This window comes from Zonotrichia leucophrys, chromosome 2, assembly GCF_028769735.1.
Source record: "Zonotrichia leucophrys gambelii isolate GWCS_2022_RI chromosome 2, RI_Zleu_2.0, whole genome shotgun sequence".
In the NCBI taxonomy this organism is placed as follows: Eukaryota; Metazoa; Chordata; class Aves; order Passeriformes; family Passerellidae; genus Zonotrichia; species Zonotrichia leucophrys.
In genome coordinates, this window is record NC_088171.1 from 21,006,754 (window position 1) to 21,031,936 (window position 25,183).

At 35.7% G+C, this 25,183-nt stretch overlaps 1 protein-coding gene across 3 annotated transcripts in view; it reads right to left on the reverse strand.

The window, feature by feature from the left end:
* SLC39A12 (solute carrier family 39 member 12) overlaps positions 1-25,183 on the reverse strand; it is a 46,278-nt gene that overhangs the window by 15,095 nt on the left and 6,000 nt on the right. Inside the window, exons 1-8 of one of the 3 annotated variants that reach the window (XM_064704182.1) lie at positions 19,752-19,789; positions 18,949-19,125; positions 17,501-17,853; positions 13,874-14,155; positions 11,155-11,362; positions 9,105-9,307; positions 4,433-4,604; positions 1,006-1,178 (exon numbers count right to left, since the gene is read on the reverse strand). In XM_064704182.1, coding sequence (XP_064560252.1) covers positions 1,006-1,178; positions 4,433-4,604; positions 9,105-9,307; positions 11,155-11,362; positions 13,874-14,155; positions 17,501-17,770 — 1,308 coding nt within the window. In that variant the 5' untranslated portion in view covers positions 17,771-17,853; positions 18,949-19,125; positions 19,752-19,789. Of the gene's footprint in view, positions 1-1,005; positions 1,179-4,432; positions 4,605-9,104; positions 9,308-11,154; positions 11,363-13,873; positions 14,156-17,457; positions 17,854-18,948; positions 19,126-19,751; positions 19,790-25,183 lie in introns of those variants that run through there. The other 2 variants (XM_064704181.1, XM_064704183.1) reach the window with 2 other exon arrangements.

The window sequence follows — 25,183 nt, forward strand, 5'->3', positions numbered from 1 at the left end:
TATCCTGCCTTGGCAGTGGGTTGGACTAGATGATCTGCAGGCATCCCTTCCAACTCTAACTATTCTGTAGTTCTGTAACCCTGTGATTCTGTGAAAATGAACCATAAATTAATTAATGTGCTATTAATCCAAACATGCATTTCTGTTGGTGGGTATGCTTCCTTCTTTTCCCTAGTGTCACAGCACAGCAGCCCTCCTTTGCTCTGAAAGGGAGGGCTCTAAAGGCTACTGGATACATCACTTAAAACTGGCAAAGGAGAATACTTTCACACTTAAAAGGTGTTGCTGAAAGAAATGCATTTGTCTCACATTCAGTGAGAATTGCCTTCCTTAAACCACTCTCCCAGTTTTGCTTCCAGAGATGATGTATTGAGCATAAAGAGAATTTTAACCAGAATCTGAAACTGCAAAGATCTCATTCTGTGACCACTGGAAGTCTACTCATAACATCTGTGTCATATCAGAAGAGACTGTTAAAAATAAATGAATGCGCAATGGAAAATTTGGTTCTGTTTTGCATTTTATCCTGTTTTTAAAATTTAGATTATGAATTTAGGAAAAGATCATGTTACCCATTTTATTACAGTTCTAGGCATCAGGATTAATTAGGCTTATAGTGCCTGGTTCTCTAGAACAATCTGTGGAGGGGACTGTGAATGTCTCACACAACCTTAGAACAATTTTTGTTAAAATGTGTTACAGAATCTGCCTCATGAAATAAATTAATATCCATCTAGAATGTGCCTTGCACAGGACTTGTGGAGTTACTGAAATTTTTTTTGAAAAATAGGAACCTTTCTTTCTTTGAATTCATCAATCATGGATTTTTACTTATTATTATTTTTAATCTCTCTCTGAGCTACAGAGTGCAAATGTAAAAGAGTTACTGGGGGAATTTAATGGAACACTTTATTTATGACTGATGAGCATTATCCAGGTATAAATGAAACCTTTCTGTTCATATATTTCAACATTTTTAAAAGCACAGAAGTGTCTATTACTTACCTGAGGAATAAGATGTAGCAATGCATCTCCAGAAAGGGTCCCAACAGCCAAACCGACAAACAGCTGTAAAATGAGTGTATAGATTTCTTGACAGGAGTTAAATAAAATAAGAGTTGTACCAAACATAGATCCAATAGTAATAAGTAAAACAGCAACAGTGCTGTAACCATATTCTGTAGGGGAAAACAAATGAAACAAAACAAGGGCACCTTTATTAATCCAATATTTGTATTTGTATTTGAGTATTTTTTTATATTTGTAATTGTTGTTTTGAGGATATGTTTTCATACCTCTGTACAAGCATTCAGGAGAAGTGATTCATTGTGACACTATCTGATTTCAGCTGGGATTGAGTTAATTTTCCTAGTACCTGGTACAGTGCAGTGTTTTGGATGCAGGATGAGAATAATGTTGATAACACAGTGATGTTTTGGTTGTTGCTAAGCTGCGCTTACCCTGAGTCAAGGACTATTCAGTATCTCATGCTCTGAACATCAGGAGCTGCACAAGAATCTGGGGAAGGGGAGGGGAACACCTCTGGGACAGCTGCACAAACTGGCCACAGGGATATTCCACACCACAGAACATCCATACCCAGAGGAGAAACTGGGAGGAGTTGGCCAGGAGGGGCTGATTGCTGCCCAGGGGTGAGCTGGGCATCAGTCAGCAGGGGGTAAGCAATTGTGTTGCACATCACTTGTTTATCTTGGGGTTTATTTCCCTCTCTCTTTTTTTGTTTCCTTTGTAATCCTTCTTTCCATTTCTAATTGCACTAGTAGGAGGAGTAGCATGAATTGTATATTTTACTTTATCTGAATTATTAAACCAATGATAGCTCAACTGATGGGTTTTACCTTTTTCCAGTTCTCTTCCCCAATCCCTGTGGAGGGAGGAAGTAAAGGGTGGGTGAGTGGCTGCTCCATATTTAGCTTCTGTCTGGGGTTAAGCCACAACAGCCATATAGATTTTTCTAGTCATGTGTGAACAGATGACAGAATTAGAAACCCAGAAAACATTCATTTTTTGAGGCTTTACATGTAATAGTCTGGTACTTCCAAATTTCAGACCCTAAGAGCTAAACAGACTGTGTCTATGCAAATCAGAGTCACTCAGAGCAGCACAGTGAACCCTGCTATGCATTTGCTTCCTCTATTAAAAGATTTATGCTTGAGATTCTATGTTCTCACATGCCACACCTGTGTATTTTTACAGTCAACATCAGGTTTTTAACCAAATCATTTTCTGTAAACAAACGAAGGCCTAAAATCTCCAATAAATGTAGTGATCTAATTTAGGTTCTAGGCATAAACATTTTGGTCCAAATGATATTTAAAAATCTGGTGTGGAACTACATCCCTTCAGTTAATACACCAGGACCACCAGCCTATTTTTCCCAGATTACTGGGATGTTTTTGAATGTTAGTTTTATAATCTCAGAGTTACATGCTGCTCACATTTCCAACCTTTTGCACAACATGAATCCCAATTAATTTCTATGGAAGTCTTATAATGGGAGGTAAAACACTGATGAGAAACACATATAAAAGAATTAATGCCAAAATATTTTAAACTGTCACTTAACGTTTCAAATTTCAATAGCACTGCAAGTGCTTAGCACCTCATAAAATCAGACAGCTCATTTCACAGACTGCATATCCAAATACAAGAGTATAGTAGATATATATGGAATGTCAGGCCTTGGTGACTTAGCCAAAACAGCGCAGCCCATCAGTAAAATAAGAGTTCACAGTAAGACTAATGAGCCTATGCTCAGGCCACTGGGTCACACATAGGTCAAACATGGAGTTCTTTATCTGTATCAAGACAGCAGAAGTGTCCCTGTGGTCATGGAAACCTTCCTTTGTCAAAAAGCACAGGGAAAGGGCTGCAGAAAGGGCTCTTATTAATTCCATTCTGCACTTGAATAGTTCAATTTTTCTCATCTCTCACCTTTATGGGATCAGTAAAATGTCATTGATTGGGCTGATGGCTTTAGACTTGGAAGAATACCACTTAACAGTGAATTTTTTATGAACCTTGTATGTGACCTGGGTAAGTTCCTTTCTTTTCTTTCTTTGTCCCTCGATTCCTGATCTAAAAAATGGTCATATCTGTGTAGCACAGAAGAGATCAAAGCAGTAAAGACTGCAATGTGTTCAAGTAATGAGCAGAGATATAAGATAAGAAAGAAGGACTGCTGCCTATTGCAGACCCATAATGATTCTTCCTATTCTGTATGTCTCTACTATAACAATTCTTGGGATATCCATGAGTATTCTCCCATGATTTTTACTTCTGGGATATTCACATGTGTCCTTTCATGCTTTTTAATTCATGTGCTGATCCATAAGGATCATTGGGCAGCAGGATGTGGGGAAAACTTACTAGATCCAAAAAGATCCAGTCATCTAAAGCTGACCATGTAGATATTAGAATAAAGGTATCAAAGACATTGGTTTGTAGCCTAAAAAGTGCTCCTGTAGATGCAGGCAATTATGGTTAGATGTCTATTCCTTTTTGGTCATTCCCAACTCCCAAATTCCCCAGCAAAATTATTGTCTCTGTTATTACACCAGCACACCTTGATTTGTAACCCAGATATTATTGGCTTAAAGTGAAAAAAAAAACCCAGAAAACACATTAGGAAGCCTTATTTCTGATTCAGCTGACCCTGAATCTGAATCATCTCACATTCAGATTTTTCTTTTATAAGGTGGATTAAGGACTGATTACTGGAGAAGTGAAATCCATGGAACAGATGGGGCAGAAAACACTGGAAGCAGAGGCATGTGAGGGCTACGACTGCAACAAGAAACAACCTAATTATACCCTCAGTCAGTTCTTGTTCCAGCTCTATCACACAGTCCTGCTGCCCTGTTACTGTTTTTTCTGGAGGTTTTTCTTACCCCAATAGTATCCTCAAAGCTCCTCTGCTATAAAATATTACAGGCTGAAACACCAGTAGCATTCCTGCTCAACTTACCTATATCAAGGTTTTGCCACATCATGGTATAAATTGACAGCTAATGTAACTTTAAATCTTTATGTAAGAGCAATGCAATGATTACAACCTGGTGCAAATTTCACAATATAAGCCCTTACTGCCCAGCAATCCATAGATGAGGACCTGTTATTGCCTACCTGCTGGCAATATCAAGCAGTCCTCTAATAAATGAAGAAAATAAAGCTTAAAACCTTACATGTGGAAATAGAATTCCAAATAGTATAAAATTTGGACCATTGAATCTCCTCACTTCTCAATATAATACTATTATCTGACATGTATGCTATGAAATGATAGAATGCATAAATTACAGATGGCATAGATCCCATGTTTTGGATTATTAATGAGTGAAAAGTCTCCAGAAGTCCTTGCACCCCTTTATCTGAATTTAAATAAAAATTTATTAATAAGAACAAAACTTACTTTCCATAGTTGTTGGTGGAAGCTTTGTCTGTTTGAAATCAGGAAGCTGACATGAACAACTTAAAAGCTGTTGAATGATAGCTGGACTGATTTGCTTGAAGTGGTCCTTAGAAATGGAGGAAGAACTGTTTTTCAAAAATATCTTCACAAGTTCATTGGCAGAGAAACAAACCTTTGGAGGAAAGTACACACAGTTACTAAACATGTTGCATAAAGCTGCATTTAATTTTGAGGTTAAATACAGAATCTTAGAAGAACACAGGGCACTCCAGCCCTAGAAGAAACCTGCTATATATCTATACTCTTTCTTGCTTAAATTAGTTTAATTACTTCAATTACTTCACTTTTTTTTCTGTGTAAAATCAATACTAGTATATTTCAGAAAGATCAGAATCTTTAGGATAAACCTGCTCAATTTTTATTGAAGCCACTTAATGTCATTAAGATGTTACAAAATAATATCTAATAATATCTCTCAATATTTTATTGTTATATGTGCTAAGAAAAAAGATTCAATGCTAATACAAACCATATTCTTAGCTATTCTTGTGAAATTACATTATTTGCAGTAATAGTGCTACTAATATAAGATACTGCTCACATTAAAGCAATACTGAAATTTGTCCTTGTACTGGATCTTCAGTAAGATATGGAAATAAATTAGCTTTTTAAATTCAATAAATGAAGGCATGTCAGCAAACTAGATGTTACATAGTCTAATATTGGTCTAAAGATTGCTTAATAATCATATTATTACAGGTACTTCTGAATTCCAACTACTTTTTGTTCTTGCTTGGAGCATGTCTTTGTCAAAAGAAGCAATTTTTCATGGAAATATTTATATTTCAAAAATTGTCATGAAGACATTTTGTGTGTTCTGCTCCAGGATGAAACTTCCAGTAAATACACGAGCAGTTAACACAAGAAAAGTTCTAGTGGAAATTTCTGTAAACACTTTTAAACAGAAGAACTCCAGATCAAATATGTTATCTTACTTAACAAATATATTATTTTATTAATAATCTTCATTTCTTAATCTCATCTGATGAGCTGTGATTCAATATTTAAAACCAAAAAATTTTCTTTCATTTAAATTGGTCTGCATCTGAGACTCAAGGTTTTCCTAAATATTCTTTATCTCATTACTGAAGCCTAACCTTCTTTTGAAGTTAAGTATAATTACCTTTAAATAACCCAGATAAAATCCAACACATTCCTGCTATTGCTCATCCATTAGTGAAGTAAACTATGCCTTATGGTTCACTTTCACTAAGAAACTAAATTAATTGAACACTGATATGTTTTTTCTGAAAACCACATTCAAGTCTTCAGGATAATGGGTGATCTTGTCACCTGGATTGAGTGAGTTCTGCCTTCAGGCCAAAGGAGAGCATGAAGACAATTCAGGAGCTACCATATCGGAAGAGGCCTTAATTTTTCCTGTTCTAGGCAGAGATATTGACTCTAGAACTAGGGAGCACTGACATGTGGTATCAAGTTGGAAGACTAGGATTTCGGCTGGTCATGAGCAGCATTGCTGACCAGTCAGAGCAGGGATTGTATTATTTATTATTTAACACCTTCACCAACAACCTGAGTGATGGAACAGAGTGCACCAGACGGCATTCACAGATGAAACTCAACTGGGGCCGCTAGTCAGAATGCTGATGGGTGTGGCTGCTGTTTAGAGGGATCTGACAGGACAAAAAATGGGCTGACCAGCCCTTAGTGAAGATCACCCAAGACAAACTTATTGTGCTTCACACAGAATAGCTGCATGCGTCAATGGAGGCTAGGGAAACTGGCCAGAAGGAAGGCAGGTTCCCAGAAAAAGCCCTTGGGGTGGCTCCTGACAGGAAACTTGAACATGAGCCACCAGTGTGCCCTTGTGGCAGTGACCACTAACTGCACCCTGGCTGCATTAGCAAGAGCAGAGCCAGCAGCTACTGGAGAAAGAATCTTGCCCACCTCTCAGGACATGGGAGCCCACATCTGGACTATGTCCAGCCAATAACCAGCAGTGCAAGACACTGGCAAATTGAGGGAAATCCATGGAGGGCCCCCAAGACGGCTAGGAACTGCAGCACATGATGTGCCAGGAGAGGATGAGGGACCTGGGTTTGCTCAGTTTGGGAACAGGAGGGTTGCTGGGCATCTTAAGTCTTCAACTGTCTAAGGCGATTAGAGGGAAGAGATAACCAGAATCTTTTCAGTGAAAGAATGAGAGGTGAAAGGTATTGCAGCAATAAAAAACTCCAACATGCTATAATAAATAAGGCCATCAAGATGAAGGCAATAAAGCACTGGTACAGATTTCTCAAAGACTATAAACTCTGTTTTTGGAGACATTCAACATTCAACTGTACATGGCTCTGTGAAATCTGATCTGAATTTGAAATTGACTCTTTTTTGAAAAGTACCATAGACAAGATGAGGTCCAGGATTACTGCGAGCCTAAATTTTAATGTGTCTTTATTATCAAGAATTTTCAATGCGAATTTATTACCATGAATTTTCAATGAAAAGCAAAATATCAATTATAAAAATAAATTGTCCACCCCTACATAAAAATAGTGTTAATGTCTATTTAGTAAAATGTTCTTGTAAGATGTGGGGCATGAGGACTTGCATCTTTTCTAGTTGAAAGCCCCAGCCTTTGAAGCTTTTTAACATAAGGAGGCAGAGAGCTGTCTCCAATAGAAAAGCAACAATGTGTGTATCATCCTGGAGGATGATAACAAAGAAATAAGCACATTGATTTTGCATATTTTCATGCGAAAAACTGGATGGATGGATGGATGGATGGATGGATGGATGGATGGATGGATGGATGGATGGATGGATGGATGGATAATTTGGGTTTCCAAAATCCATGTTTGCTTAATGAGGAAGAATAAATGAATACATAGACGTGACATAGTTTACCGGAATGTAAGATTATTTATCATATTAGATTACTTAGCATTTACTTTTTTTATAGACATTTGTAATTGTAGAGACAACAATGGCTTCAAAAGAAAACAGTGACCCTATTTTTTGGTAATGTTTCAAATAATTATTCCTATATAAAAATTAAATTACAGATCTTAAAGCAGTGAGCAAACACAAGCCATAGACAAGTCAATGTCCTGTATGTAGGAGAATCAGCTGCTAATGAAGCACAATGGCTATCATAGCTGCAGAAAAACTATCAGGAGAAAAAATTAGCAACACTGCAGTGAAACATTAAGTGTTCTAATGGAGTATGTAAAGGAAAATAGGCATAGCTAAAAAGAACATAAATGGAAAAAAAACCCCTTAGAAACTAGGAATTAATACAGAAGAGAAATTATGTTCTGTCCAGATGTTTCTTTGTGATTATTTAATGACTCCTAAGACTCAGATAATGCCCCTGCACACTTATCCTTTGAGTTACAGTCAGTCTTAGAAGTTCAAGAACTCAAAACACTGAGCTTTAAAAATACTTCAATCACTGGAGAATTTTACTTCTTTTACAGATAGGATCACTACTGATTTCTGTCCTTCATAATTTAAAATTCATATGAAACACATTTAAAATGACCTTAGTTTAAGATTATTTTGAGACCCCATTAAAAGCCTCATCATGCTGATCAGCATGATCCTTTTTTGTGGTCAGCTGCAAAGAAATAAACGTATTGATAGAGTATGCATTTCAAATGCAATATAATTCCAGAGATAAATATCTATCAGAATAGCATTTAACCAGATGAAATTTGTCTCAGCTCCCCATCATAAAATGACCACACAGAAAAAGTCAGTTTCACTCATGAAATGACCTCACAGAAAAAGTCAACATCACTCAGTTCTCCTAAATCATAAAGAAACATTGCCACTGAGTTAATATAAATGATGAAGGGTTGAAAACAATAGAAAAGTGTTCTTTGAAGAATATATTTCAAATGTATACATCAAAATATATACCAACTATATGCTTTGGAGTCTCCTTTTTTGTCTGTGGAATGATACCCCGTCTAAAGGATGGAAGTCAGTTACCATCTTGATCATTGCCATAAACAAAATTTATTTATTTTCAAATTTTTAGGATAAGGATAAAATCACCTGCAATAAGCCAGTGTCCTTCAAAGTTCTCAGAGAAGATACTTTGGAGTACCTAAGGCTCTGTTTTACAGTCTTTATACTTTCTAAAGAAGACTTCTGGATTCCATAAATGTCTATGAAAAGAGTTTGGAAATGTCCAGTCTTCAATTTACAGAAGCCTTTTAAAAGCAACTTACAGATAAACTTTAGTTGAATTTGTTTTCCTTAGTGCAAAACAATCCCTCTTTCTATCAGGTCACTTCAGGCATCCTAGAAACTCTGTGACATAAAACCACAAGAAATCTCTAATAACTGTAAGAAAACATCAAAGCTATGTTAATCCACTCCTCTGAGTCTTGAAGAAACACCTGATTCCAGGTAACACTAACCTGTTAGCCCCTCTTAATTGCACATTCAACATCCACAAAGTTTTTTTCCCAATTAATATTTAAACAAATATAGCTATATAAATATATATTTTCATCCATATCTAAATCCCTTTTTGAAACTAATACATTTTACCTCAGACATATTGCATGGTTTGCAAATCAATTTAAATTTCTGTCAGTGAAATTCGGTCACCAACATTATAATAACATAAAAATAAATTAACCTGGTCCCAATCTGTGTTCCTTTCACGATCTTCAAAATAGCCTTTCAGATAGTCTCCTTTTGTATGGTTTCCTTTGACTGGAGTATTTCTTCTTCCAGTATCTCTGATTGCCACACTGTAACGTCTTCTTTTGTGACTGTGAAATTGTCCATTTACAGTGCAGGTCTTTTTGACTCTAAGCACATTGAGTAGTTGTTCTAGTTCTAGTAATTAATTAGAGAACAGATATGTTACCATAGGAAAATGCACACTTAAAAGACAAAATATTTAAAAGGTAATATTTTTTCTTTTTGTTTGTTACAACAGTGATTCAATTCCTCATTTTAGTACTCTTTTCTCAGTTTGGTACTAGAAGCAATTTCTGCTTAACAACTCTGGAAGTTCCAGACACCCAGATCCTCAGCCTTTGCCTCTTTACATGTCACACTCAGATATGACTGGCAGGAAATTAATCTTTTATTTAATCAGCATCTCTGACAAAGTTATCTAGAAATTTTTAAATAACTTCACTGTTCTTAAAATTTTCCTGTGTAAATGGAACTCCACAGTAAGTTGCCACAGCCAGGTATTTGGATCAGGAAACACATCCTCCATAGGGTGTCCTGAAATCAATTTTCAGGATGCTGTGCTGTCCTTGCACTTCAGGAGCACAGCACAGGACAGTGAATTTCTTCTCTCCTTTGGTTAACTGGGAAGATGCCTGCTCACAGTACTGAAACAGGAAGGAGAGAGCCAGGATCCCTAATCCAAATCTGAGATCATGTACATATGTACCTCATGACACAGCTGGGGTGCAATGGGTGCTTCCGCTGATGGAATGTCCAGTTATTTGAGATGCAGGCTCTGTCCTATCTTCCTTATCACCTTCCTTCACCCCTGCACTTTCAAATGAAGCCATAGTGATAATTCCTGTAAACCTTAATTTGTCTATTAAAAAGTGCTCCACAAATTAATTTTAAAGAGATTTAGATTAATGGGAATGTTTCCACATGATAATCCTTTATTTTTTTAATCTTGTTACTCAGACAATGCAAATAGTGTAGTCTTAATGGTGAATCTCACAAAAAAGTTTCTGATAAGATGTTTCACTACTTTCTTTTGGCTGCTTAAACAAACAGATCTGAATGGAGCTGTATTTGCAGGTATATTTGTTTTCTAAATGTAGTAGCACATAATTTTCTTTTTCTATGCTTCCAGATTCTTACTCTTTCCTGAAGTTACTATTAAGAATTTAAATAAATTTAAAGGGACAGTATAATGAGCTTAGACATAAAATAGACTGTAACAAACTTAAGAATATTTTAAGAATATAATAATATTATTATTAAGAATATTAATAAAAATATTAAGAACATTTTTTGTTTTTCTGAATGACATCCTAACTCCACCAAGCATACAGTCCTGCTGTTATCTTCACTGGGGCCATATTTCACCATACATAGCTATTTAGTAGCACTGGGCTGAGATGGCTCTACCCATTCTTGTGAGAATTATTTTATAAGATCTGGCTGGGCAATTTTAAAGGAAGGGCTTTGCTGCCAAACCCTGTTTGTAAATGCAATCTATAAGCCCCATTTTGGGCCTAAGGATTATTATTTTTTTTGTATTTATTTCTGTGATTCAATGTACCTCTGTGTAACCTATGAATGTTAAAAATGTCTTTACCTATGCTCAATTCAATTTTTTTAATCTGTTTTAACCCATACTTAATGTAACTTTTAAAAAGTGCTCTGAAAAGCTTGTAAACTGTTGCTGTTAGCAGTTGCCACAAAAAAGGAAAAGTTGATGTCTTATAACAACCTTCTAAATCCATACCAGGCCTCTGAATTGATGGTGTAGCTTCTTAAACTGGCTTTTACAGAAATTAATAGTTGCTGCTGCTGCTGAGAGCTTGGCATTTGTTTAGTTTTGTTTCAGTTTTTTTGTTTTGTTGTTTTTGGACCAGTTAGAACATTCCTATACTTCTATTTATTTATGGTTAAGTAGCATTTCTGATAAGTCCAGCAATAAAATTTCCTGAAGAAAATTAACTTTGCATACTCCAGCTTACCTGTCACTTGGAGCTCAGTGGTACTATTTAGAGAACTGAAAATATATTTTATAAAGAATTCTGGGGAAGGCAAACTTGCTTTCCCCATACAGACTCCTTGGAGAGCCAGAGTAAGGATTAAAGCAGCCAGGCGTGGAAGAGTGTTTTCATCAGCACCATCTCTGTCCATTATATCAGCATTTTTCTCCAGAGTGCTCACATCAACACACTGAAATCAGGAGAAAACAGCATGAAGACAGTCCTGCTAACCTCCATTTAAATAATCAAAGTGACAGGAGGAGAAACTGTGGAGAACAATTTCATAGACAGCCAGAATAGAAAAAATGCTAAGATGTAAGCTGTAATTGCCAGCAGGACAGCTAATCAAAGGACATTTAAAGGAGAACAGGCGTAGAATTAAAAATCTTGAACATTTACTCAGTGTCTAATGGGGAAAAAGTACAGTTCCTCATTCAGGTTATTTTTGCTCAGTGTTATTTTCTTGCTGTTTCTATTGTTTCAAGTGTCCTCCTCGATTACATCTGCATCTACTTCTAGAAAGTGGAAGAAAGGGGATGAATTTTTGTTAAGGCACAAGAAATAGGCTCAAATAATACAGACTGTAACTCTTCATCTCAAAGTTCAGGAAGAATTCTTTAAATGTTTTTAGTTCTGACCTATTCAATGGAATCAATAGTTTTTTATGGATTAGTTATCTGGGGGCAATATGGAAAGATATAATTTTGCTGATATTACTTTCCTGCTGGGTGACCAAATAAAAACAGTAGTTAGTGGTATAGAACCATGTGTGTGGAAGTCTGCAAACTCTCTCAGTTTCCTGGAAATTTATCCCCCTTTTTATATTTTCTTCCTTTTTTTCCTTTCTTGTTTATTTTCACTGCAAATGGTTGGGTTTGAAAGAAACAACAACAAAGATAAAAAATTAATTAATTTATTTTTTTCAAACTAATATTAGCAAAATCAAAAAGTCAGCTAGATGAGCCAGTACAGTAGTCATTTATTTCATACATACTCATCTCTCCTTATGTAGACCATAAACACTTCAGAGAGGAGGCTGCCATTTCTTTTCCTGCTCATTCACTATACATTAAAGTTTTCCCAATCTAAAACTTAATCTCTCATTTCAAACAAGACATTAAGTCCTATGACTAAAGAAGAGAACACTTTCTGTGAAACCGAAACACACAAAGAGCCACTAGAAATGCTTTTCTTCTATGACTACCCTGCACCATTGGCCCTTTTCCACAACTCAAGTGTTGTGATTCCAAGTATTATGCTATTATGTTTTGTGTACCTTTCATAAAAGAAACTTCTTTTCCCTCAAGTCAGTGAATGAAGTCTCAGTTACTGGACAGGCTTGACAAGTGATTATACTGCCAGCATAAACAAACAGAACCCTCAGTAAAGCATTTTATGGGCTGTTATTCTATCTTGACATTCCAAATACCCACCAATGCCTCTTTACAGTTGCTCAGATACCATTGGAGTCCTTGGAAATCGGCACGTTCACCGAGACTCAGAACCAAAAGTACTGGTCAATGAATAATTTATGATGGGAAATGACCACGCAAAGAAGACAGATAGAGGAACTGGAGGCTTTCAACATTCTGGACACAGCCAGGTCTCCTACTCATCTTCTGTTTGTGCAGAAAACCCTACTACAGCATGCTGTAAATTGAAATCTAATGAAATGAAAAATTTGACCTTTGTATAAACCAATTTAACTCAATACATTGAACAGATCTAAGGAGCTGCAAACTGGAGGTCAACCTGTACTTTAGGAGTTATCTAACCTGGCTGAAACCTGTTTTATTGCCCATTACAAGGAAAAGTTTCTTCTTTGACTTTGAACTCCAGAATATTATTCTATTATTTCATAGATCCTATTTGAAATAAAGAATTCTAAACAGCAATGAGAAAACTTAAGCACGTTCCCTGACTTAGAAATTATGATCTTAGCTGAAAATCCTCATTTATGCTTTTTTTTAAACTTTAAATTTAAGCTTATATTTAACAATCCTTCTACAATGCATATCCGTGCTTGTAGATAATTAGTCAAAAATGTGTTTCTACTGAAGGAAGCCATCATATCTTTGGACAGATTCCTCATTCCGTCCAGCTTTGGATAGACATGGAAGTGTAGAACCTGGCAGGGATTTCATCACAGCAAAAGAATTCATTGTTTCTCCTATATCAGCCAGTAATGGATCTGTTCTACTTCATACCATTGAAATGCTTCAACTTTGAACTCTATAATATTATTCTATTATTTTATAGATCCTATTTGAGATAAGGATCTCAAATAGATCCTTATAGATAGATCTATGTCAAATAGATCTCACAGATCACTAGTAGTGTATCTATGCTAAGAAATATCAGAAATGAGTAAGTATTTTCTGTACTTGGAGCCAAGTGCAAGATATTGCATCTACACAGCTGTGCTCTTTTCCATCTGCCCTAAGCAGAGCAACTGCATCTAAATTACCCATTAGGAATGGTCCCTAAAGAGCAGTATTTCACCAACCATGTGGAAGTGGCACATGCCAGAAACAACTCAAAGAAAAGCATTAAGCAGCACAGCCAACACAATCCCAGTGTTCAGCCTGTGCTTGGACACTTCCACCTACCAGTCTTCTGGTACTGGCATAGTCTCTGTACTAGCATAAAGGTATCACACCTGTAATAAAGATGAAGTTATTTTTACATATGTTTTCTTTACCTGGTTTTCAGAAGTTTTAAAATGTTGCCTTACTGCAGCTAAAATATCTTCAGTTTCATTCCGTGAAAAATAATAACAGTCTTCATCATGTCTTAAACTAAGCATACTCTGTAGATAAAATTTGTAATCCTTATCATTCAAACTGAATTCTGAAGAACACATATCTCTACGATGAAGAATGTAGTAGAGAAGAATAAGAGAAATTCTCTCAAATACTTCTTCACTGAGATGATCTTCTAAATCTCCTCCAGCTATCAGTAACAAAGCATCTGGTTCAAGGCACTGTGAAGAAATAAAAATAAATGGAAATTCAACTCAAGTGACAGCCTTCCAGGCATCTGCAAATACAGACAGGAAGGACAATGAGAGAATACAAGTTCTATATTTAAGGGATCGAACCCAAAACTTCACAAATACAGGCTGATGGAATGGCAGGAGGAGGGTGTAGGTAATTCTTCAGAGTCCTATGGCTGCAAGATCACACCATGGGGTTTTTTCCAGAGCCCCTTTAATTTTTAAGGAAAGTGAAGTGTCCTAGAGATGGCACTTTGAGCAACCTGGTCTATTGGGAGGTGCCCCTGCTCATGGTAAGGCGTACAGAACTACGTGATCTTTGAGGTCCCTTCAAAGTCAAACCATTCTATGATTCTATTCTGTAATTCTATGATTTAGTGGTTTAAGACTCCCTACAATTAGGAAGAATTCTGATCAATCAATGTAGAGAGCAAAAAGCTTCCACTGGCTAGGGCAGATTATACTTCTGGTTACAAATATATAAGATAAGGGCTAGGCCTATTCATATTTTCATCTATGCATTCTATATGTGTTTACATGATAAGATAAAAACAGTTGCTGAACTGTAGTTAATTGAGGCTATGTAAACAGAAGTTATACCATATTCAATGCACTGCTGAGAGACGTAATTGAGCCTGTAATCACACAGCTATTTTTATGTTTCTCAATGAATTCTGTTAACTGCAACAATGAGATCCAGTGCAGAGAGCCAGCACAAGGTCTCAACCCCATTTAGTCCTTCAAATGCATTTCAAGAGGGACTGAAATTACATATTCACCCTGTGCACGCTTTACATCTGAGTGCAGATTTTAATAAGTGTAAAATTGTAAGCATTAATAGCCAAATTAACTATTTATATACATAAATAAGCTAGATTACAGTATGGCTCACTGTGTCCTCTCCTGCCTTCATTGCTTATTAAGGTCTTTAACTTTTCCTAATGCAATCTCTGAGAATTACTCTTTTGACTAGGAGGAGTCTATTTTCTTTTCTGTCCCAACGACCTCAAGTCAGTCAACCAGCCTTTATGAACACTCAGTAGTAATACAAGAAACATATGGCATGAAGTGGAAGATTTTCAAAGAATTCTGTAAGATTTTAAAACCCACTGAGGATAAATTGCAATCAGTGAGTCCATTGTTTGCTCTTGCAGGGAAGATGACTGAAAAGAAAATTGCCAATCAGGAGGAAGCAGATGCATTGTAAAAGATACAGCTACTCCATAGTATATGGGTAGCCCATGGTGAGTGACCCTTGAAGTGATATTAAGAGAATATAAAGTGGTTGTCATCAGGTTGGGTTTTTTCATTTGTTTTTTAGTTTGGCGGGGTTTTGCTGCTACTAATATTTTTACAGGAATAACCATCTGTCCCTGATTTAGAAAAGCTAAACAAAAAAGAAGCCCAGAACTTTGGCACTGAAGTCTGAGTTTCTTTTCTTTAAGTGGCCAGAAGTTTAAAAAAAACCAAACAACTTGTTTACCAATGCAAGGAATATATGACTTCTGTTTGCTTAGGAGATAAAGAAATGTCAGATGCCATCCAACAGCTGCCAGCCCCTGCCCAAAGAGTCTTAGGACCACTATATAACAAGAAACCAGAAGAGGGTCTAAAGAAAGGATTAAACTTCACTACTTTTAAATGCCCATTAGAGATATCATAAAAACAAAAATTAAAAAAATCTGAAAACAAAGTCATGTGGTATAAACCAGTCCTGGATTTAGAAGGGAAATTGAATCTGAAATGAATTAGCAATTCCCAACAAGTATGAGGAAGAAAATACAAGGGGGGACATTATGTTTCAAATTTTGATGTACTTGAAGGGTAGTGCTTCTTGCACAGTTTTTGCTGTCTTGGTTTACCAAATCTTGTTAAATCATCATGGAAGATTTCAGCACAGTACCAAGTGCACACCATGTGACTGAAAATGCCACCTCTCTCTCAAGGATTTCATACAGAAAACCACGTGCCTCTGGTGCTGGCACAGAAACACTGACAGTGCAGGATGCATGCAGTGTGTCAGACTCAGATGACACTGAGGAATACTGAAAATGGTGAAAGTCCTCAAAGTCTTCCTATAGAAAATTTCCAAGATGAAGCCTGAACAGAGTAGCACTACTGAACAAAGTAACCCCAGCTAAGTTTCCCTTCGATTTTGTCCATCCAAGGACACCAACAAGCTCTCCAGAAATGCATCACAAATACCAGAAAGAACCATGCCACTAGAGAAGAAAAACAAAAGGGTGACCAAAAACTTAGTCCCCTGTTTTCTGTGGTTTGGGAGGACTATATAGCCATGTTTATTATGTTAATTTTCAATCTGGGCATGTATCTGATGCATATTCATTGCCCATGTGTGAATAATCTCCTTCATAAAAAATTATCCATTTAGGTAATGACAGGCACCTACAATATTTACGTATGAAATTTCACATTTGGTTTCATATGAAAAACTGGAGCATTTTTAGAAAGGGTCAAGATAGTGAGCAGCTGTCTACTGCACAGGATAAAAAGATCACTTCATTGGCTTGGCAGATTGCTGAAAACAGCACCTTGTAAAAACATTCACCTTTCAGACCATCTTCCTAAGTGTGGTATAAAGTGACACTGCTGTATGTAGGTCACTGCGCAGTACCAGAGCCAGAGTAATGAAAGCCAAGGCTGACCAAGCCCTTTGTCGTCCCTTTTAGCCGAGTTGCTCAGTAACACTGTCCCTGTCTTTCTTCATTGAATCAGGACAGAGTTCTGAAAATATTCTCAAGTAGACAGCCAATCCCTCTGTGCAACTGTACCCTGGACTACTTCCAGTTTCAATTTGGATTTGTAGATTCATTGTTCCGCCTTTCATTTTCCTTGACCTGAACTGCTTACAAAACCCTCCCCTTAATCTTGAATATTTCAGTGAAGTAGCACATAAATCTGAGACAATCCTGTCTGGGTTTTATTTTTATGAAGTAAAATCCAGAACGACAACAAAAAAAGTGGCAGAACTGGTCCCCAGGGTTTACCTATGCCTTTCCATGGTGGAAATCCTATGCCCCAAATTCAAGCTCATGCTTTTATTGTTATACAAGGTATCAGCAGAAAAACTTTTGCTGGAAAACAAACACTTGGGAACTTTAAAAGGACTGCCTGTCGTGTTTGGAATATCTCTTCATGAGCTCAAAGCATAAATAATAATAATTCAAAATGAATCAAAGCAGGGACAAATTTTTTTTGCTGCAACAAGTTTTTTACATGTTTAGGTATCATATTCAGGACAGTATACTCAAACAAATGTTAGAACTCACTGATGATCCTGTAAAGATATCCCTCATTAATTGAAGCACTAACCAGATTACAATCCTCTTGCATGCCATAAATCCGCTGTGGGCATTCAGCTCTCTCCAGTAACATTTTGACCAGTTCTCGTGAGTGGTTCATGTGGAGCTCAGTGTTTTCAGCTGAGAGAACGCGTAAAACTTCCACCAGAGAGCCTCTGCTGGGAGGATTGCTGCCATCCTGCCCATGCTCTTCCCCAGGCTGTCCTTCAGCAATGAGCACGCTGAATATGAAAGCAGAACATACCACCCCAAGAGCTGGATGCTTGGTCAGAAAACACATCTCCTCTTCCTGCAGTGCGTGATCTGCACTGAGTGTTGGATTGTTGTTTGCGCTGCACAGCTTAAACTGGAAACCTGAAGAATCTGAATAGTAAAGGGGAAAAAAACCCCAACCCTTTAATTAGTGCGAATGCAATATGTTCGAAAGGATTTATTAATTGGTCGGCTAAGCTGATTTGCAGTGACAAGCTGTTTTTGAACAACAGGGAGCCTGTAAGGACTTTACAGCACAGAACAGCAGGAAACTAAGACAACTATGGCCTCAAAACTTCTTTAGAATTACCAATAAGAGGTTGTCTCAAAGTGCCCTTCCCTCTTCTTAAAGTCTATGGCTTTCATTTCAGTGTTATTTTATTGCACTCCCTACTAATTCTTTTCAGTAAGAATAGAAAAATACCATGGCTTTTGCTTTCATTTCATCATGAAAACAGGTTTTTAGTCACAAAAATAGCTGTAAATAAATATTGCTAGTCTAAAACTATTATGAATGTGCAAAAATTCCATTACATAGCAATAATATAAAGCAGGTTATATTGTCAAAACACTTTACCAACATCACTAAACTCCAGCTATTCTTCACAAAGAAAGAAGGAACAGGATGTACTTAAAAATTAGTGATCGCTAGTCAGACGGAAGAATTACAAAGCTGAGGTTGTAATTTCACTCAAAGAACTCAGTAAATAAACAAGACAAACAAGCTTAACTTGTTAACTTTAGGTGCAAAAGACATTTTGTACTATAAATCTCTCTTCTTCATAATCCTTCCTAATAAACCACCCCTTCCGCTTTCACAGTAAACTATCTCGATATCGAAGCACAAGAAATATAAAATAGTTCCACTTCTGTTTTCCTCAGAAGTTTTGATTTTATTGATGGGCAGATGCTGGCAGTGACATACATATTCAGATAGTAAAGTATGTGTTTAACAACCACATATACATTCATCTCTTTTGAACTGCAATATGATGCACATCTTATTTTAAAGGAAACTTTGCTAACAAAGTATTTAAAATTCAAAAAGAACTGCTGAATTCAAACGGGCATTTAGTCCAAAAAAAAGTTAGTATGTTTTTACATATTAGGAAATCTTTTGGTGTTTAGATATATTTTAGTGTTAGGAATATGTATCATTGTTATGAGGATATTATGAGCATTTATTTCTAAATGTTATTTTCTTACCTTCTGAAGGGAAAAAGAATGCTCGAGTATCTAGCTTTGTGGCCTTCTGAATCCTCAGAAGTATTTAGCTGCTGGAAGTCCAATGTTTTTAAAATTCCTTGATGGTGCTCTGGAAGCTGGAGAGGATTAGTTTATTGCTGCCTTGAAAAGTTTTCAGTTGCTATGGAGAGAGCTGCCCTTAAGGTAACAATGGAGGTGGATAGGAATTAGTACACGTTCTTCTTGTACTTCCAAGTTCTAAGCATTGCATTATTGAATTTATTTCACATTTTCTAGTAGTTATCTTTTTATGTAAGCAGTCTATTTTAGAAGTACAAGATGTATAAAATCTACTAAAGTATGTATTGCTTTATGATGGATAATATATGCAAGCACTCATAACTGTTCCCTGTGTTACTAAATTATTTGATCAATACTACAACAAACCTTAATTTTGTTTTTTCAATAAAATATTACTACTTTTAAAAAATATGAGAACACAATAGAAATAGAAATCTTTACAAGCAAATCCATAGAAAAATTATATTTTCTCTTTGCAAAACACTGCCCATACAGAACAGCCTCTTTCATCCCCACTTATCCTATGTCACATTTCCACCGACTGAAAAAGCTGGGATAGCTCAGCCTGTGGTGAAAAAAATTGTCGCCCACCCACTCAGATTTTCCAGAGGGACACTGTTACGAAGTTGACATTTACATCACCACACTACTACAATATTACTGCACTGGAAGTTAGTGAAAACCATCACAAGTGACAGACTTCTACAGAGACCAGCAGCACACCAGTCATATCATTCTCCCACCTCTCAAACCTTCCGTGCCACTATGGAGGACTATCATCACAGCTGGCCCAACAAACCCTGTGAAGCAGCACGCCTGTAGTAATAGAAACATTATAATTCTCTTTAAAGCTAGATAAATAAAATATCCAGGGTTCTAAAATGTTTGTAATGTCTCCTACAAGGTGGTAAGCTCAAAGGAAAGAGCCTTGGTTTAGCAAGACAGAACTGACAACTGATGCTGACTATAGAAGAATTCAACTGTCAACGCCAGCTTGAGGGAAATACAAAATGTAAATAAATGTTCTCATAAACAAAAAGTACAATAACATGTACAGATTCTTGTGTAATGATGAGTATTTTAAAAATCAGTCCTACTTTTAAATATTCTATTTTATTTCATAAATTACCAAAGATATTTATCAAACCAACATTTCTAAATATACCACCTTATAAAAACAAGAATTACAGATATTTTTCATATAAATATTTTTATAAGAATGACTGAAAAGCAGAAACACATGATAATATGCATTTCCTCTGGCTTTCATATAATTTGTTCTGTCAAACAAAGCTAACCATGTCCAGATTTGTTCCACTAATAAAAATAATTCCTCAGATAATGGGGGAATAGCTTCCAGCATTTAATTTTGGGGATTGCTTAATCTCCAAACAAACATAGAATAGGATTATCTGTATATAATTTGATGTTTTGTGTATAATTACAAACTGAAACTAAGAATTCATTCCATCTAATTAAAGTGTACCAACAGAGGGTGAATTGTTTCAGTTTACTGAGAAAAGCTAACATTTAAAAACACATTTGATGATTCATAACTATGGAAAGCTTCTAAGAGATTTGCATGATAATACTGGCTACAACTTACTTTAATATTTATATTACAGAGCAATGGTAAAAAAAAGAAAACATTCAGTACATTACAAAGCAACAGATAATTGGTACAGGCTGCAATGGCTGATCTCAAAGGGGAATTCACTTCTCTTTTTATGACTAAGTGCTGCAAACCTCTCCTGGCTTGGAAATGAGCTTCTCAGTGGTGGAAAAATCACTGACAGTGACTCAAGGCTCACCCTCTGCTTTTACCCTTGACACTGTGTTTCCACAGTCATGCCACTGTCCTTAAAGAACTATTATGTCTACACAGCACTTGGATTACTTCTTCTGAAGTAATTGCTGGCATCAGTTGCTAAGTCTTTTGTCCAAACCCTTGTGCAGCAGCATTGTTCCCCCACTACTCATCCATCCCAAAGCTGTGCCAACTGATCAAATGGGACCACAACAATTGCAGAGCTATCTAGTTAGATGCCCATTAGAAATTTACTGATACACAGAAAAAAAAAAAATCATTTATACAGTTCAATATCTTAAAACCTCCCAAAGCACTTATCACTAATATTCTAATCATGTGTTATGAGACTAACATTTTCACTCAGATTTTACTGTGTAATTTTGATAAAGTGGAAAAAACTCCATGAACAATACTCATAAGCCAGAGAATCTCCATTTACTGTAGAATGATAATATGCATGGAAGAAAACCTTGAGAAGAACTGGAGAACTGGGGTAACTCAGAGTAAAGTACACTAGCATTCTAACAAGACAACAGATATTTTAACAGACTCTCTACAGCAAAACCAAAAGTAGGCGAAATTTTCTGATTAAATAAATAATTAAAAAAATATTATTCCATTTTACACTTACTTACATAACTTGGCATGCTAAAGCAAAGATCTGAGATCAAGAATCTTCAGAAAAAAAAAATCAAAATTTTAAAATTAGTTTGAACAATTACCATGCTGGGGTACTTGCAAGAAAGCAACTAATTGCTGACAGCATAGGTTTATGACCCAGGGGAAAAAAGTAAAAGAAGAAATAAGATAAAAAGAAGAGTGACAAAAATATGAACTTCTCAAAACTTGATTTCATTACCAGATTCATGATCCCAGACAACTCCATATAAATTTTTTTCCACCCACAGATACAATCTTTTATGATTTAGAAAGCTCATACAGCAGCAACTTATGGTCTTAGTGAAAAGGAATGAAGACAATTTAGAAATGGCATAACTAGACATAGGACATGCAGCAAGACCTCTCTAGTTCCAGGGGTTTAGTTAGTTAGTTTTAATTTTAAGTGAACCAGTGAGACTAACTGCAGCTTATCTGGTGTCTCCCACCTTCACACCTGCTGTGGGAACAAAAGGAAGTTGCCCATTCACAAATGCCATGGATAACTGCACTCTGCAATTTACTGGGTTTCAAATGATTGGTGAATAAATTGTGTAGGAATAGGAAAACTCTATTAAGGACTCACTCTGAGATGACAAGGGCATTTCCACAAGCCCTACCAACATGACAAGTGGCTTTATTTTATTTTTACAGTAGAATGGGAGAGGATGTAGGCATAATTTTAGCAAGACCCCTGCTGAACTTCACATCATACTGGGTAATGCAGCTATATAACTCTTATTCCTTCAATACTGTGTAACTTGTTTTGATGGAATAAGCAAATGCATTTTTTTCCTTTTTACTAATGGCAGCAATTATGGCAAACAGAAGAGAATCTTCTGGCACTGCCACTTTCCTCTATGTTATTAATGTGATGTGTGCACATTGTATAATTACAGCCATAGGCAGTATATTGACACATGAAAGAACTACATTTTGCATGTAATTTGTGTAGAATTTCAATACATAAAGTATCTTTGCCAATGTAATGCCAGGGTGCTGTAGTAAAAAATGTCAGTACTTTAAAATTACCACAGTCGATTAAGCTTTTTCTGACATCACATGCCAATCTTAGCAATATCACATATATTAAGGTTGCAAGGGAATTAAAATAAATTAATATTACTGAAGTTATCTGAGTTACATGTATTAGCATACATATATATATATATATCTCCATATATATATATCCATATATATATATATATATATATATATATATATATATATATATATACACACACATATCTGAAACAAATCTTGTTTTAGTTCAGGATTACAAAATTCCCTTGTTAGCAGAAAGTTTTCCAAGACAACTTGGAAATCTATTTACATTAACATAGAATAGCAAGAAAGAAGTTATAGATTACTATACACTCTATGCCAGCAAATACTCTTACCTTTTAAGAAATATAACCCCAGAGATGCCTTCTCACACAGGTGCCTCTGTTACTTTACAGACTTAAGGTGACATTTATTGTCCTAAAATATTACTGTCATGAAAAATTGTTTTGAAATTACACAGAAGTGTTTATTTATATGGAAATTGTGACCTAAAAATGATTAATCACCTCCATCTGACTACAAACTTCTCCCTCACACAATCTCTCTATTGCTCTATCTGGCTGTGTTTAAAACAGAACAGAAAAAAGAAACCCAAAATACATTTGGATGTAGGTATAACCATCAAGACTATTCAGTGATAGCAATTCTTATCAAGAACTTAGAAAAGGAGATATTAATAGATTGGATATGAAAAAAAGGAGGTTTCATAAATATGAACATAATGTTGCTAATTTTTTACTTAAGGAACACATAGGTAAAAAATGTACTTGTATTTATTGTTCTTAGGAACATTAGAAACCTGACTTTCATGAAGGTATCTGAACATTAAAGTACAGCACCAAGTCAATTTCAGTTATCTCACCTCCTGTTATACTAAAGTGATACAGAAATCAGTTTCTAAGCTTTTCACTGCCTATTGTATGGTTTTGTTCTGCAGTATTATCAGACTGTTTATGTATATTGTTTATTTCTTTTGTTCCTTTACATTTCCAAAGAAACTGGGCTCAAAAACTGAGTTGATCTTACTAAGAGTGTGTTACCTGATGCAAAGCATTTACAGTCCTATGAGGTATGTTGAACTATTAATTTAAATATCCCAAATGAAATATTGTGCAGTATTACAGTATAGAACACTAATATTTCAATGAAAAAAATAGAGTTCAAAATTGAAAACCAACCTTTTGAAAATTAAACTGTTCACCTTGTAGGAAACTGACATATATTGAATGTTGCATTTTTTTAGCCATTGACTTCTGACCCCAGCATACTGGTTTTTTCCTTTTCTGCTGATACTCATCAACTTATGCTGGAAAACCACTCAAATGTTCTTTATGTACCTGTGTATTTTTTTCATTACATAAATATTCATAAAATATTTCTAAATAATTTTCACTATTAGAGAAATTGAAATAACAAGCGATTACTCACTTGTTTTTTAAACTATGACTCAGTGTTCAGTTCTAAAGAAATTCTCACAATACAGAAGAGTAATTTCAGGGAAAAGACTGTTGTCTGAGAGATGACTTTTTCTCAAGGTCTTCTAGTCTACCCCCAATAAAAGAAAAATATGTAAGTTTCTTAAGTATGAATACAAGCCAGAATGAAAGAAGACTGTTTCTTTCCATGTCTTTGTCTTAAATTCAGGGAGAGTGTAAGTAGTACCAACAATAAGAAGAGTTTACAGAATATTTGACTGATTAGATGGGCTTCAAGTAACAGATGGTGAAGCAAAAAAGGTGAAAAGGACAAAAAAAAAGGAAAATCCCAGAATGGAAGAACAATGAAAGAACCTGTATTGATAGAAAAAAAATCAGCGAAATACAAATTTCACTGCATGACAGTGACCTTACTTCTACCTTTACTAAAACTACTGACAAACCACTATCTCTCCCCTATAACCTGGTATATTCATTGTTCAAAGGCTTGGTAACAAGAGTACTGAGAAGGGAGTTCATGATAAGAAATGTTTGTACTTTATGAAAAAAAAATTTCACTTTTAAAATAATTTTTTCTCTCTACATAACCATACCAGTATATGAATACCATTATTCACAATAAATGCACATATGCAACCATTGGATTCTAAAGTAAATGCTTGCTTTTCTCTAACCTATAAGAAAATACAAAATCAACTATTATTTTAACTTTGCAAATACAGTTTGAGTTAAACACACCACATATCCTTGTAGAATTGTTCTATCCAATTTAGGAACTGTCACAGGCATCTTTTATGAAAAATCCTTTCCTTAGGATTTTTCCTCCTGAGAAGCTGAGAGGCCTCAGGAACAAAATGTAAACATTGATTATCTGCTGCTGTGGAATGCAACAGGTGCATCTGTGATTGGCCCATCTTAAATGTTTGTAATTAATGGCCAATCACAGCCCAGCTGGCTCGGACAGAGAGCTGAGCCACAAACCTTTATTATCATTCTTTCCTATTATTCTTAGCTAGCCTTCTGATGAAACCTTTTCTTCTATTCTTTTAGTATAGTTTTAATGTAATATACATCATAAAATAATAAATCAAGCCTTCTGAAACATGGAGTCAGATCCTTGTCACTTCCCCAGTCCGAAAACCCCTGTGAACACCATCACAAGGAACAATTGTTTTTTTATTATAAGAGGATACGCTGTTCATTCTGC